The sequence below is a fragment of the Suncus etruscus genome, chromosome 3, assembly GCF_024139225.1.
Source record: "Suncus etruscus isolate mSunEtr1 chromosome 3, mSunEtr1.pri.cur, whole genome shotgun sequence".
Lineage (NCBI taxonomy): Eukaryota > Metazoa > Chordata > Mammalia > Eulipotyphla > Soricidae > Suncus > Suncus etruscus.
The window spans coordinates 114365458-114380643 of NC_064850.1; the positions used below are offsets into that span (position 1 = coordinate 114365458).

The following is a 15186-nucleotide window of genomic DNA, read 5'->3' on the forward strand; positions in this document are numbered from 1 at the left end:
GACAAACAGATGAAACACAATGATATCCAAATATTTGTCAATATGTTCCCTGCGCAGTTTCACAAAGGACAGGTTTAGTGAGGAAACTTCCCTGGTAAGTCCTAAAGCCAGAACCTATTGTGCTGCTATTCCCACCTCGCTGGCTTGGCCAGCCTGTGGCCAGGAGAAGCCCTGGAGTTCTGGAGGAAGGAGGTAGAGTGGTGCTGGGGTGACCCATGTCCTGCACCCCTTCATAGGCCTGATTAAAGAGGCCTTTGGCATGGCGGAGGGCTGCCAAACCCCATGCTGGCAGAACCTCCTGGCTTCCGAGTAGGAAGGAAATCCTTCCAGAGCTGGAAGGAAGGAAGGTCAGAGACCCCACCCCAAACCCTCCCTTTGGAGCCGGGAGGGAAATGGAGAAAGCCTAGGGAAACCAATAAGCTCCTCCAAGGGACCCATCTCACTGGCTTGCCCAGCCATGTGGTCAGGATAAGCCCTGGAGTTCCAGAGGAAGAAGGTATAGGGGTGCTGGGGTGCTACCAAAATTGTTTAAAAGAAAAAGTCCTTTTCTGCCACTTCTCTTTTTATTCTTCAGAAAAAAATTAGCTTAAAAATTAAAGCTTGAGGGGCCGGAGAGATAGCATGGAGGTAAGGCATTTGCCTTTCATGTAGGAGGTCAGTGGTTCAAATCCCGGCATCCCATATGGTTCCCTGAGCCTGCCAGGAGCAATTTCTGAGCATAGAGCCAGGAGTAATTCTTGAGCGCTGCCGGGTGTGACCCAAAAACAAACAAACAAAAAACAGAAACAAAAACAAAAAACAAAAAAATAAAGCTTGAGTTATATAGTACAGCAGGTAGGGTGTTTGCCTTGCATGTAGCCAACACAGGTTCAATTCCCGGCTTCCCATATGGTCCTACAAACACCACTAAGAGTGATTCCTCAGTGCAAGATCAGAAATAACCTCTGAGCACCACACAATGAGCCCTTCCTCACAAATCTGGGGTGGGGGGTGGGGGCAATACCCAGTGACGATCAGGGTTTACTCCCAGCTCTGTGCTCAGAAATCACGCCTGGCAGACTCGCAGGACCATATGGGATACAGGGGATTAAAAACAGGGTTCGTCCTGGGTTAGCTGCATGCAAGACAAATACCTTATTGCTGTATTATAGTTCCAGTCTCCTCCCCTCAAATTTTTATTTAAAAAAAAAAGAAACAACTGGGCAATGGTATACAACTGGGCAATAGAGGCAGCAGGACAGGCCGCCCTCCGCCCGAGGAATCTACCACGTGGTACAACTCCTGAGCCCCTGCACGCTATGTGCCCTGCCCAGACACCCTACAGGAAAACCCTAAAATCTGCCCAAACTGACAATCATTAGACACCTCAGGAGATTTGTTTGGCTTTGGTGGTTCCCACCCAGTGCTGCTTAAAGCTATTCTGGGCACTTAAAGATCACCCTAAGGACCCTGAGCTGTGGGGGGCAGAGCCCAGAGCACCTCACACAGATTTTGTGCTCCAGCCACTGACCCAGCTCTCCAGCTGGCCCCCTAAGATTTGGTGCTTTGAAAAACCCAGTGACCAGAGATTTCTCTGGGTGACAGAAATGAATCCCATCTGGGAAGCGGTTCCACCAACCACCCAGACCAATAGTACTCTGCGGCTGACAGACAAGTACCCCTACTGCTTCCATTTAACTACCCTAGACTGCAGACAGAGGAGGAAGCAGGAAAGCTAAGTCCACCAGTGGTGTGGTTCCTACGATGACAATCATCAATGTCTCCCAAGAACACAAGCCCTGGTTCCAGAAAAGTTGCAGCAAACCTGCAAGGACTGGCTGTCTGCAGTCCTCACATTCATCAAAACCAGTGAAGAAAAAGACTTTGTATAGGCCACACTACACAGTTCCAGAACGCAGGCACTGCAGGTATCTGAAGAAGAGTCTTTGAGAACTTCCTGCCTATGATAGACCAATGATAAGAGGCACCTTAGAGCGGACAATCCAGCCTGCAGCAGGATTAGAACCTCAGAATGACAGAGAAAGACTAACTGGCCAGGAATACAGTACTTGCTTTGCATGTAGATATCTTCAGTTCGATACCCCGGCCCAGCACTGCATGGTCTTTTAAACAGAGAGCTAGAGGTGACCCAATACTCTGGTAGGGGGACAGGTGAGGGTCCCCTGAAGTGGTTTGTGGTGATAATCAAGGCCCAACCATTGCACTGAGAGGTGAGTTCAAAAAACCTAAACAAAGAAATCAAAAGAACCAAAAGGCAAACAGGAGATAAGTACTTTCCCCTCTGGCTCTGCTCTATCTACTTATAACATCTGAACACAGGAAAAACGAGAAACAAGCCCTTGTTCCAGCATAAAACAAGGAGAGCCTGGGTCCCAGTGGGAAGAACCCACAGAACAGAAGATCACCTACTGGCAGCCCCAGACTGGCAGGAGACCAAACCTAAGGTGGTCTTTACCTCCCAAGTAGAAGAAAAGTTGCATCAAGATGCATTCATCCTCATCCAGGCAAGAATGTGAGGCTGAAGAGACTTCCCTTAACACTGAGAAGACTTAACAACAACAACCTGCTTACAGGACAGGGCTTCCTGCATTGCCCTTTCATGGTGAGGTGAAACGAGAAGGCACTCCACATCATGACTTCAATGTAGGACATGCAGATTCCAGAATCTTTAATACAGAAACATGATACCAACAACAGAGACTGTGATAAGTGTGTTGGCGCTACGGACAATGTCTTGGATCGAACGATAACTTGCCTGAGGCCTAGAGCTGGTCTTATGCCAGGAAACTTCAGGGGTAGGATCTCTTTGTATTTAGGCCAAGGTTATTCCTTTCCATGCCTCTCATATTTTGGTGGGCCTATGCAAACAACAATTGCCACTCTAACACCGTTTTTACTGTGCTCCTTTGACTCTAATCCTTAAAACGCACCCACTTAAAATTTGAGGTTAACTTAAGCTAATATGCATGTATACATGGAAATGTAAAAAATACTATGCCTCTAATGTTTAAGGAGTTATGTAAGTTTGATGGCTTTAGATTGCCTTGTGTGCTGTTAAGAAATATTATAATGTGCTACAATCTGGGAACTTGAGAGACAAAGTAATTGCACATGGATTCTGTTTTATTTATCTTAACTTTCTTTGGCTGAAAGTTCAAACTTAAGATATCAGCAAGGGGACTTCTTCTGATTATTATGTTATGGGTGATTGTCCTTCCACTGTAACTTTACCTTATCCTCTTTCTTTGCATCTTTTGTTCTCATAATTCAAAATAAAAAAATTATAAAAAAAAAAAAAGACATTGGGCCCGGAGAGATAGCACAGCGGCGTTTGCCTTGCAAGCAGCCGATCCAGGACCAAAGGTGGTTGGTTCGAATCCCGGTGTCCCATATGGTCCCCCGTGCCTGCCAGGAGCTATTTCTGAGCAGACAGCCAGGAGTAACCCCTGAGCACCGCTGGGTGTGGCCCAAAAACCAAAAAAAAAAAAAAATGTATAAAAAAAAAAAAAAAAGAATGTGAGGCTGGAGTGGTAGCACTTGGTAGGGTATTTGCCTTGCAAGCAGCTGACCCAGGACCGATGTAGGTTTGATTCCCAGCACCCTGTATGCTCCCCAGAGCCAGGAGCAATTTCTGAAGTGTAGAGCCAGGAGTATCCCCTGAGCTTACCAGGTGTGGCCCCCCCAAAAAGAAACAAACAAACAAACAAGAGCCAGTATGTGGCTCTAGAAGTTAGAACGAGTGAACACTGGCCTAGAATGGGAGCCCTGGGTTCACCCATAGCCCCCCGCCCACTGGTGGTACCCCAATAATCTCCTGTCCCGCAACCACAACTGGCAAAAGACTAATGTCCTCGGACCAGTTCAGGGTCAAGAGTAGAAACTGGCACAAGTTGGCACAGGCTGGAGAGTGCCAGGGCCAAGGTGGCATAGAGCCAAAACCTGGTTTGTAAATATTCCCTGTCCACTGGCTCCTTCCCACTTTCTGCTTTCACCCGGGAGTCCAAGAATAAAATGTCCCCAGAGAGTTTCATCATTTCCATCCTAAACTGTGAACAGTTTTAAAAATGGTCAAAACAAGAGAATCTGAGTCGAAGTTATGGCAATTCTAGGCCTCTGACTTAATTCCATGTATCCTGATCATAGTAACTTGGTTGTCAAAAAAAAGGCTAAAAGAATTCAGACCCACTCCTCACTGAAGTGTAGGATTGTATTAATGTCCATCTTAGGGTTTTTGTGGAGGAGGTACTTGTGGCAATGAGAAAGGAACATCTCCAAAAACAGAAAACAAGAACTTTACTCACGTTGCTTGAATCAAAGCCTCCACCACTAGTGGGAGGTGTTTTTTTTTTGGGGGGGGGGACTAAAAATCTACAAACAAAGCAACTATATTAGGGACAGTCCCCTAATAAAGTGTGCTGAAATATGAAACCTCCCTCTCACCATCCCTCCTCCTGAGGAATAGCACAGACATTGCTTCTATTTAAAACAAAATGAAACAAATGCTTTGGGCAGAACATTCTGAATAAATAGAATAAAGCCTGGGAGAAGTGAGCAAAAGATAAGCCCATCAAAGTACTATAAAATTATTTAGCTTTAAATAAGAGGGCAAATTTCATCTCTGAACTAAGTGGTCGAATTCAGAATCGCTGGCAGAAATAGAATCAGATGAGTAAGGTAAGAAGTTGATGAGTGGAGAAGTGGTAAGGTGCAGCAGACCTGGGTTCTATCCTCAGCACCACCATGGCTCCTGCAGGGTGAGTCCTGAGCTCAGAGCCAGGAGTAAGCCCAGAGCATCACTGGGTATGACCCAAAAACAAAAAGCAGAACTGGAAAAGGGGGGTGATAGAGAGGGAATGGGGATCAGAGGGGAAAGGGAGAGGAAAAGGAGGGAGAAGCAGAGGAAGGACATTGTTCAGAGAACTATATGAAATGTCAGAGATGGAACCTAGGTTAGCCACTTACAAGGCAAGTCAGTCTTACAAGGCAAGAACAAACCCATCTAAACCAAATCAATCTCCCCACCAACATCGGGTACCCACACCCAACCACCCTACTTCTTCCTCTGTAGCATCCCCAAGACTGACTATGGGCTAATATCTGACAGGATTTCTTCCACACCAAGCACACATTTTTAAGTATTGGTGACATTCCAGGGCAGGGTCTTAAAACGGGTGACAAGGGGCCGGAGAGATAGCACAGCATGCAGAAGAACAGTGGTTCGAATCCCAGCATCATATATGGTCCCCTGAGCCTGCCGGGGGTGATTTCTGAGCGTAGAGCCAGGAGTAGCCCCTGAGCATTGCTGGGTGTGACCCCAAAAAAAAAAAACAAGTGACAAGTCAAATTTCTCCCGAAAGTGATCATTTGAGGGTGCACAGATGAAAAGTTTGAGAGAACTAACCATGTGAGTTCTTTTTTTTTTTTTTTGGTTTTTGGGCCACACCCTGTGACGCTCAGGGGTTACTCCTGGCTATGCGCTCAGAAGTTGCTCCTGGCTTCTTGAGGGACCATATGGGATGCCGGGGGATCGAACTGCGGTCCGTCCTAGGCAAGCGCAGGCAAGGCAGGCACCTTACCTCCAGCGCCACCGCTCAGCCCCTAACCATGTGAGTTCTTGCACATAGCTAATGTGGTGGATGGGGCTGGTCGGGGCCACACCCATCAACCCAAGAGCCAATGAGGGCACTGAGTGGGCGGGGACCTATAAAGGGAGAGGAGACAGAATCCAATGGAGACCAGGGACAGCAGCTTGGAGCTGATTCCCTACACCTCTACCAAAGAGGTGCACCCCCTTCCCAAGTCAATCCCCCTTATTTTTTATTATTTTTGTACCACAACTGTGATGCTCAGGGCTTACTCAGGAATCACTCCAAACAGACTCAGGAGACCCCATGAGATGCCGAGGCTTGAACTCTGAGTTCAAGGCAAGTATCCTCTCTACCAGACCAGCTCTCTGGCACTCTATTTTTAAATAAAGGAAATCCTGGGGCAGGAATGATAGCAGTGCTGGACAGCAGCAGCAGTGCCAGGAGTAACCCCTGAGCACTGCTGGGTGTGCCCCCCCCCAAAAAAAAAAGGAATACAAGTTTTCTTGCCTGAGTGTGACTCTTGGTTTGGGAAGTCAAAACCATTTCGATGACTGCTCCATGACCAGATCTGGATAAGCAACTGTCTGTGGTGCAACGGGAGGTTTTACCGCCACTAACCATAGCTCAGGGAAGCACCTTGCACCACGGCAGCAGCTGGGAGGGGATTCCTGGCACCCTCCAGAAAGCCATGCCTGGGCAGGGCTGGGTGGGATGAGGTGGCTTTACCTTTTCCTCCTTCCCATCACACAGCTCTGGTTCACTGGTTCATCGGAACCCAAGAATAAGCCCCAGGAGACGGAAAAGCTGAGTTTCTAAAGGGAAGTGGCACCTGAGGGTGTCAGAGCTAGAGGCCACGATGCTGGTGAGTCAGCAGCAGGCAGGCCCTGAAACAAGGGGGACGTAGGGGGTGTGGTTATGTGTGGGGGAACAGGGTGAGCCTCTGATTTGAGTGTGAACATGAGCCCCAGAATTCTTTTTAATTAAAAATAGAGGGAGGACATGAATCATCTTGTTCTGCCCCATATTTCTGTCTTCCTAGAAATTGAGAAAAAGAAAAGTGGATGGTACCAGGGCAAAGCAGTCTCATGAACATTGAGTAGAAATTTAAAAATGATCAGACCTATATACCCAACCCAAAGTCAACCACAATAGAACCAAGAGACCCAAACTACAACAAGCTATACACAAAAGAAACCTGTTATGCTGGCAGTCCAGGGGGCTAAAGATGGAGGTATGGGATGCATGCTGGGAACAGTGGCAGAGGGAGGTCAACACTGGTGGTGGGAATTGCCCTCATTCAGTCACTATATACCTTAAATAAAACTGTGAAAGGCTTGTAATTCACATTGATCTCAATAAAAATTATTAAAAAATAAAAAAGGGCTGGAGAGCTGGTCTAGGAGGAAGGACATTTGCCTTGACTTGGCCTAGGTTTGAGTCTCGGCATCTCCTAAGGTCCACTATGCCTTCCTGGAGTGATTCCTGAGCACAGAGCCAGGTGTAAGCCCTGAGCATCACAGGGCATGGTACCAAAACTTCCAAAAATAAAGAGGGTTGACCTGGAAAGCGGGTACCCAGTAGATGGGCATGGGCACTGACAGCAGCAGCTAGGAGGGTATGAGGGTCAGCACAAGCCCCCCATGTCTCGGAGGAAAGCTTCCAGAAAGGCAGGCTCCACGTGGCACAGACTGGACAGAGCTTCACAAGGACAGAACATTTACAGGCAAGAAAAAATGTTTCTGCCAAATGGCAGAGAGAAAAGTTGTTCATCAAGGACGTCACTGACAATTTTTAAACTGAGAAACGCTTTTCATAAATAAGTTCAAGATGGATTATCAGCCCGCCCCCAACTGAACGTGCCTGCCAAGAGAATACCACAGAAAACCATGTCACTTTATTTTTAAAATAACAGATTAAAACTGCGATGATTTATCATAAAAAAAAAAACCGGTTTTGTGCACAATCTCCCACAGCATGTAAGGCCTTGGGTACCTATCACAGTGCCATGCACGATGTCAAAGCAACGCTCCCATCTAGACAAGTCCATGGGGGCCGTAAAGATAGGACAACAGGTAGGTTCCTTCCCCTGGCTTGTAGGCAGCTGACCTGAGTTCCATCCTCATCACCCTATAGAGTCCCCTAAACCCTGTCAAGAGTGATTCCTGAGCTAAATCCAGGAGGTCACCCTGAGCACTGCTGGATGTGGCGGAAAACAAAAACAAAATTACAAAGCAATAATAAAGGAGCCCACAATCTGTTTGAAGTCAAAGGTAAGAGGGTGGATTTTTCGTGACTATTTTAACTTCTGACAAATGGCCAAGGTTAGAACTACAGGCAGAAAACTACTCGCTCAGGGCCAACAGCTGATTGAAGCCAGACTCTTAAGTAAGTAAGCTGAGAGCCTCTTAGAAACAGGGATGAGGGATGCGCACCCCTGAGTTTCTGACTCAGCAGATATGGGTGGGGTTCTTTCTCTGAGTTCAAGCACAATGATCCTTCTGTCCCCACCCTAGAGTGTGTTAAGAAACCATCCCGGAAATTCCTCACCCCACTCAGAGCCTGGTTTCAACTTAACCCCCACATAAATTATTTTAACAACATCACAAAGCACCTTGAGGAGGGAAATAAGTGATCATAATAGAGAGCTTGGCACAGCAGCCCAGGATGATAGTACAGCAGGGAGGGCACTTGCCTTGCAAGAGACCAACCCAGGTTTGATCCTTGGCATCTCACAAGGTTCCCCCAAGCCTGCCAGAAGTGAGCCCAGAGTACAGAGCCAAGAGTGAGACCTGAGCACGGCTGGTATTGTCCAAAAACCAAAATAACAAAACAAAAACAGAAAGCTTGGTATTGTGTCGCTTCCCTCCACCCGAGACACCCAGCACCCCTGAGAGGGAAATTCGACTATCAGCTTTGCAAGATTCTGGAGAAAGGAGAGATGCAAAGCTGACCTGTGCAAGGAGATGCCAGCCTGCCTGGCCTCAAGCCACAAGCCACCCTCCTGAGACATAAGCCCTAGGCCTAGCAGCCGGGTGGCAGCCCTAATCTGATGCCCTTAAAACATTCAACTACGTGCTATGAAGAAAAAAGTCTTGGGCTGGAGAGCGAGTCCAGCAGGGAGGGCATTGGCTTGGCACAAAGGAATTCCATCCCATCTTCCCCTGAGTATCACCAGAAGTGATTCCTGAGTACAGAGCCAGAAGTAACCCCTGAGCACTATTTAGTGCGGCCCAAAACAAAACAAACAAAAAAGAGTCTCACAAACCTCCTTTAGGTCTGGGTAGGAAAAGAGTGGAGGAAAAAGTGAGGAAAAAAGGGATGGGGCTAGTATCTGGGAGGCCCTGCCAGCCTCCTGCCTTTCTAGAAAGCAAAGACCATTCGAGGAGTTCAGCCTCCTCTTTTGGAAGTTCATCACTCACCCAGACCTTACTGCTCCCCAATGGCCAGACCCAGGGCCCTACACTCCTCTCCAGCTCCGGGGGGCTGAGGGATGATAGGTAGACAGGGAGATGGGAGCACGATGAGAAGGTCCTGAGAAGAGAGAGTACCACACCCCACAGCACTATTTGGAAGCCCTCAGTTCCTGGACTGCTGCCCAGGACACCATGTCCTGCCCCACCAGAGGGCACATCTCCAGAATTTTGGCAGCGACACCACAAAACAAGCACTTTCTGGCCACTCCTTGTCACTCATTAGACAAGCACTCTAAGGCAGATACTGTCAAGGAGAGCTAATCCTCCTGGAATTTGGCCCCTAAGGAGGACAACAGGGACTTCCCAAAGGCGAGCCCATTCATCAGAAACAAGGCTGGGGACTGGAACAATAGCGCAGTGGTAGGGCATTTGCCTCATAGCAGCCAACCTGGGAGGACCTGAGTTCGATCCCCAGTATCCCATATGAGCCTGCCAGGAGCAATTTCTGAGCACAGAGCCAGGAGTAATCCCTGAGCACTGCTAGGGTAGAAAGGTAGAAAGAGAGGAAGGAAGAGAGAGAGGGAAGGGAGGGAAGGGAGGGAGGGAGAGAGGGAGGGAGGAAAGGAGGGAAGGGAGGGAGAGAGGGAGGGAAGGGAGGGAGGGAGGGCAAGAGAGAGGCAAGGCAAGGGGAATGGTGGGGACCAGCTCATCAGGGAAGATGTCAGCCTGTAACATGGCTGTCCCAACAGTTCCATCTGAAGATCAGAGCCAGGGGTGAGCCCTGGGCACTACTAGGTGTGGCCCCAAAATGAAAAGCAAAGCAAAAAACAAATAGTAGGCTTTCATCTTCACAACTGTCAATAATGGTGAGTGTTTTCACTGTCTATCTGACAACAACAAAGAATAGCTAACTTGGGAGGTTGAAGAGAGAACAGCAGGAAGAGTATTTGCCTTGCATGTGGATGGCCTGGTTTCAATCCCAAGCAGCTCATTCGATTACTCAAGCACCAAGGAGTCATTCCTGAGTACAGCGGCAGAAGCGATCCCTGGGCATTGCTGGGTATGGTCCAAACACACCCCCAAAAAAGATAACATGGGCCAGAGAGCTCTAGTACAGTTGATATAGTATAGATATAGAGTAGCCTCACAACCCAGTAGCCACTAGTTCGATCCCTTGCACCACCCCAAACACTAGCATGAGTGACCTCTGAGCACATCTGAGATAGTTCAAACCCCGGACCCTTCCCCAACAAATCCCAGAGCTAGATTCATATATATATATATATATATATATATATATATATATATATATATATATATATATATATATATATATATATTGGTTTGGGGGCTACACCTGGCAGTCCTTAGGGGTTCTGAATAAGCCCTGAGAACTGCCAGGGTAGCTCAAAAGCAGAAACAAAAAAAAATTTTAATTAATAAAACATTTTGATCGCTCATTGAACTTTGAAGTATAGTAATGACCAAACAGGATAGCGATGATCATTTTTGGTTCAATCAATGCCTCCCTCTTCCTTCGATCCTCAGCAGACTAGGCAGAAAGCCCAGGGGTGGGGAGAGAAAGCACAGCAAGGGAAAGCCTTTGCCTTGCAAGCTGCTGACCCAGGTTTGATCCCTGGCACCCCATATGGCACCCTAAATCCTGCTAGGAGTGATTCCTGAGCTCAGCCAGGTGTGACTGCAACATCAAAAAGAGAAAGAAGGTTGTACTGTCTCCCCTAAGGACCCACCACCATCCCTACCTTCCAAGAGGTGGCAGTTACATCTAGAAATCAGGGTGGGGTAGGCCAGAGGAACTGATGCTTTGAGGACCAGCTCTACCTCTAAGCTGCCTTAGGATACTGGAGAAGACCCTGTGCTTCGGTGTCTCTCCCGTAAAGGGGCAAAGAGTCTGTCTCCAGGGCGGAGCAACGACAGAATCACTTCATTCAACTCAGCAGTGTATATCTAACCCTGCATAGAGCGAAGCCTAACTGCATTATCACAGTCGAAGCCATGCCTGAGCTTGAGGGAAGACCAATAACCCAACATGACATGGTCTGTCCAGGAAATCTACCTACCAAGGTCCAAGGAACCCTCCTGAGGAGTCCGGGTTCGAAACCAGGACCCCAAGTATGGTGATGCTGAGCACAGTGGTGTAATTACCTGCTACCATGTCATACTTGGTACTGCTTGAGGATCAGGTGGTGCCGGGATTAAAGTGAGCTTGAGATCACATGAACACCGCACACTGGAACCCCTGCACCATCCTTTCCAGCCTGACCTGACACTCGCCAAGTGAAAGGCAGTGCTCATTCTCAAAAAACAATTAAAAATCATCCTCTCAGGGCCAGAAAGATAGCACAGTGGGTAGGGCCTTTACCTTGCATGTGGCCAACCTGGGCTGGATCCTGGCATTCCATAGAGTCCCAAGCTTGCCAGGAGTAATTTCTGAGCACAGAGCCAGAAGTAACCTCCAAGCACTGCTGGGTGTAACCAAAAAATAAATAAATAAAAAACACATTCTTTCTTCATGCCCAACAAAACTGGTGAGAATTGATAATCTCATCATATAACCATGTGTCGGATGCTAGGAACAATTTTCTATTTTGTTTTGTCTGGGAGCCATCCCTGCAGTGTTCAGGACTTATTCCTGGTTCTGTGTTTAAGGGTCACTCCTGGTAGAGCTTGCGGGAACCATATAGGGTGCCAGGGATGAAACCAGGGTCAGGGCCGGAGAGATAGTACAGCGGTAGGCCGTTTGCCTTGCATGTGGCCAGCCCGGGAGGGACCTGGTTCGATTCCCGGCATCCCATATGGTCCCCCAGCCTGGCAAAGGTGCCTGCCAGGGCAATTTCTGAGTGCAGATCCAAAAATAACCCCTGAGCACTGCTGGGTATAGCCCAACAACCAACCAACCAACCAACCAATCAATAAGTAAATAAATAATGTTTAAAAAAAAAGAAACCAGGGGGCCGGTGAGGTGGCGCTAGAGGTAAGGTGTCTGCCTTGCAAGCGCTAGCCAAGGAAAGGACCGCGTTCGATCCCCCGGCGTCCCATATGGTCCCCCCAAGCCAGGGGCGATTTCTGAGCGCATAGCCAGGAGTAACCCCTGAGCGTCAAACGAGTGTGGCCCAAAAACCAAAAAAAAAAAAAAAAAAAAAAAAAAAAGAAACCAGGGTCAGCCACATGCAAGGTATGAGAAAACAAATATGACTCCAGCCTTCCGTGGTACATCTCTGCTGATTCTCAGCCATCAGGCAGAAAGTCAGTTCCATCACTGTGAGCATGAATCCCTAAGGCAAAGGGCAACTAGGAGCAGTGGGTACACCTGGTGGAGCCCAGGGATTACTCCTGGCTCAGTACTCAGGAATCACTCCTGGTGATGCCAGAGGGGCCCTATGTGATGCTGAGGATCAAACCCACACTGGTTGTATATAATGCAAATGCCCCAACTGAAGCTCCAGCCCCAGCAATGGGCAGTTTTAAAGGCTTCCAGGCCCAAGTTCACTCTGCAGAAACCTACAGTGCATGCAGAGGACGTGAACTTCAGCCATTGTCCCAGGCTCAGGACACCTTTGCCTTTTGGCCTCTCCATTAAGGCTTCAGGGGATCGTGAGCATCAACTAACATCAAATGACCTACTGTCAGACAAGACAGAGCAAGTGCATCTGGACTAGCCCACTACACCTGACAAACGAAGGAACAGGAATTTGTGTGTGATTCAAGCATGTTCCCAGTACCCTACCTCTGGGATCATCCCAACCAGAGGACCAGGACAGTGGGGCCCTGACTCCAGGGCCAGAGCTCCTGGGGCTACTGCTTCTCACGACACCGTCAATAGCACCAAAACTGGCACCAAGTCCAGACTTTCCCCGACTTCCATGCCATATCCCACAAGTCACTCACCATGATTTCCCTCTGCTCTTCCAAATTCTTCAGGAAGTTGGAAAATTCCCGCAAAGAAGCATCTGGAGAGAGAGAGGAAGGGTGAAGAGGGGCTGAGCCACATGGAGGGGTGCAGAGGAACCGAGCTCACCGCTGCACCCACCTATGCAGCGTTCGTCATCCGTCTCCGCATCCCCGATGAACTCGAACTTGAAGTCCCGAAGAGAGTGTGCAAACTTCCGCTGAGCAGCCGAGAGACCTGGGAGACAGAGAACACCATAAATGAGACCTTTCCTGCATTTATTCCTCCTTTCACATGCTCAGCTCAGGAAAAGGTTTCAGAGATCCCCAGTACAGCTGTTCTGTACCAGACACAAAGAGCTGCTCCCCATTCCACTTCTGGAGCTATCTGTAATGATCCATCCCTAAAGGACTGGCCCCATTTGCAATTATAAGTGAGAAACTGACAACAAGAATTCAGGCTTTGGGACCAGATAATGCCTTAGTGGGTAAGGCATTTGTCTTGCACATGGCCAAACCGGGTTAGATCCCCAGCAACTCACATTGTTCCTCGAGCCTGCAAGGAGTGATTTCTGAGTGCAGAGCCAGGAGTAACCTCTGAGCATCACCAAATATGGTCCAAAACCAAAAAAAGAGTGTTCAGACTCTGATGAGAGATGTGTATAAACACACACACACACAGAGACAGACACATTTGGGATTGGAGAAGATCATGCATATCTATAAGACACACGCAAACAGACATACACACATACAAATTGTTCATATCTTCTGGAGCTGGCAGAGACATGACTGGCCACCTAGGTTCAAATGGGGATTCACAGGGGTCTCCAGTGTTCAGAGCCACCCTAGCAAACACCCCAAGCTGCTGCCTCCTCCCAGTCCAAGGCACCTGGCAGCTATTTCAAGCTGAGCCTGATTAAGTGACTCCTGGGCAAGGATGCTCACTGCATGGCTAGTGTCAGGCTCACACGTTAGGTTTGTGGTGCAAAGACCCAGAGCAAGGACCCCTGTGACTGGTGATTCCAGAGCATAACAGAGCCCTGAGCAACATGGAGTCTGAGGGTCCTGTCCTTTGCCTAGAGTTTCTTCTGACCACAGACAGACATACAGACACACACATGCACACATAAAGACACACACAAACACAGGCATACATGTACAGACATACATGCAGATACACAGACAGATACACGCACATATAGACACACACAGATAGACAAGGTCACACACAGAGATACACAGACACAAATATGTGCACACACATGCACTCAGACACGTGTGTGCAGACACCAGACATAGAAACATAGACACACACTCACAGATACAAACACGCACAAAGACGTAGACACACACCCAGAGATGCACGGCCTTCTCCATCTCTCCCCACAACACCCGCTCCTGTTACTGACCCATCATTTTATCTCCAACATCCCAGACCTCTGGGAAGGCAGCTTGACCACCCACATGGTATCTGCCTCATCAGCCGCAGAGAACATTTGCTGGGCAGGTCCTGCCCCCCCACCTGCCTATGTTGAAGCCCACCTTCGAGCCAGTGCCTGGTGACTATAAAACAAAACAGAGACCCTGGGGCAGGAATGCAGAGATAGGAAATAAACCGAGAAGGACAGTTTGGAGGTATTTACCACTGAGGCTCGAGGACCAAGAGGCGATTATAAAAACATTCTGGTGCTGAAAATAGCACCACGGCAGACAAGTTGTTTCTAAAATGGCCTAAGAAAAGAGAGGAAGAGAAAAGCAGAAACCACAATTGGGGTTAATGTCCAGGCAAGCCGTCCACTAACCACAGAGTCAGCTTGGCCCAAAGCAAATACCAGCAGGAAGTGGGAGCCAGGTGTGTGGGGCTCTGGGCCAGAAATCAACTGCAGCCTGGTCCACCAGGGCGCCAGCAGCCAAAGCCACAGCACCTGCCTCTCTCCAATCTCAGCTCCAATCTCAGTAGCATCTCTAATCTCAGTAGCATCTCCAATCTCAGCTTCAAAGATAGTCAGAGAAATAACAAAGGGGACAAAAACACTTGCCTTGCAGGTAGCTCTGAGCACTGCATGATCCCTCCAGACCAGCCAGGAGAAATCCTTGAGCACAGAGCTGGGAGTAAGGTCTAAGCACAAGTGGGTATGACCGACCTCCCTCAAAAAAAAAAAAAAAAGAAACCGGAAGAGAAAAGGCCCAGGTCACTAGAACTCAAGGCAAGTACCCTACCTTCCCATTTTACTATCTCTCCAGCCCAAAGCCAGGAACTAAGATTGTTAAAG

General features: G+C 48.3%; 1 protein-coding gene across 1 annotated transcript in view; it reads right to left on the reverse strand.

Moving 5' to 3' along the window:
* ARHGAP10 (Rho GTPase activating protein 10) overlaps window positions 1–15186 on the reverse strand; it is a 212455-nt gene that overhangs the window by 140679 nt on the left and 56590 nt on the right. The window contains exons 2-3 of the mRNA XM_049770194.1: window positions 13053–13148; window positions 12911–12972 (exon numbers count right to left, since the gene is read on the reverse strand). Of these exons, the coding sequence (XP_049626151.1) occupies window positions 12911–12972; window positions 13053–13148 (158 nt within the window). The remainder of the gene's footprint in view (window positions 1–12910; window positions 12973–13052; window positions 13149–15186) is intronic.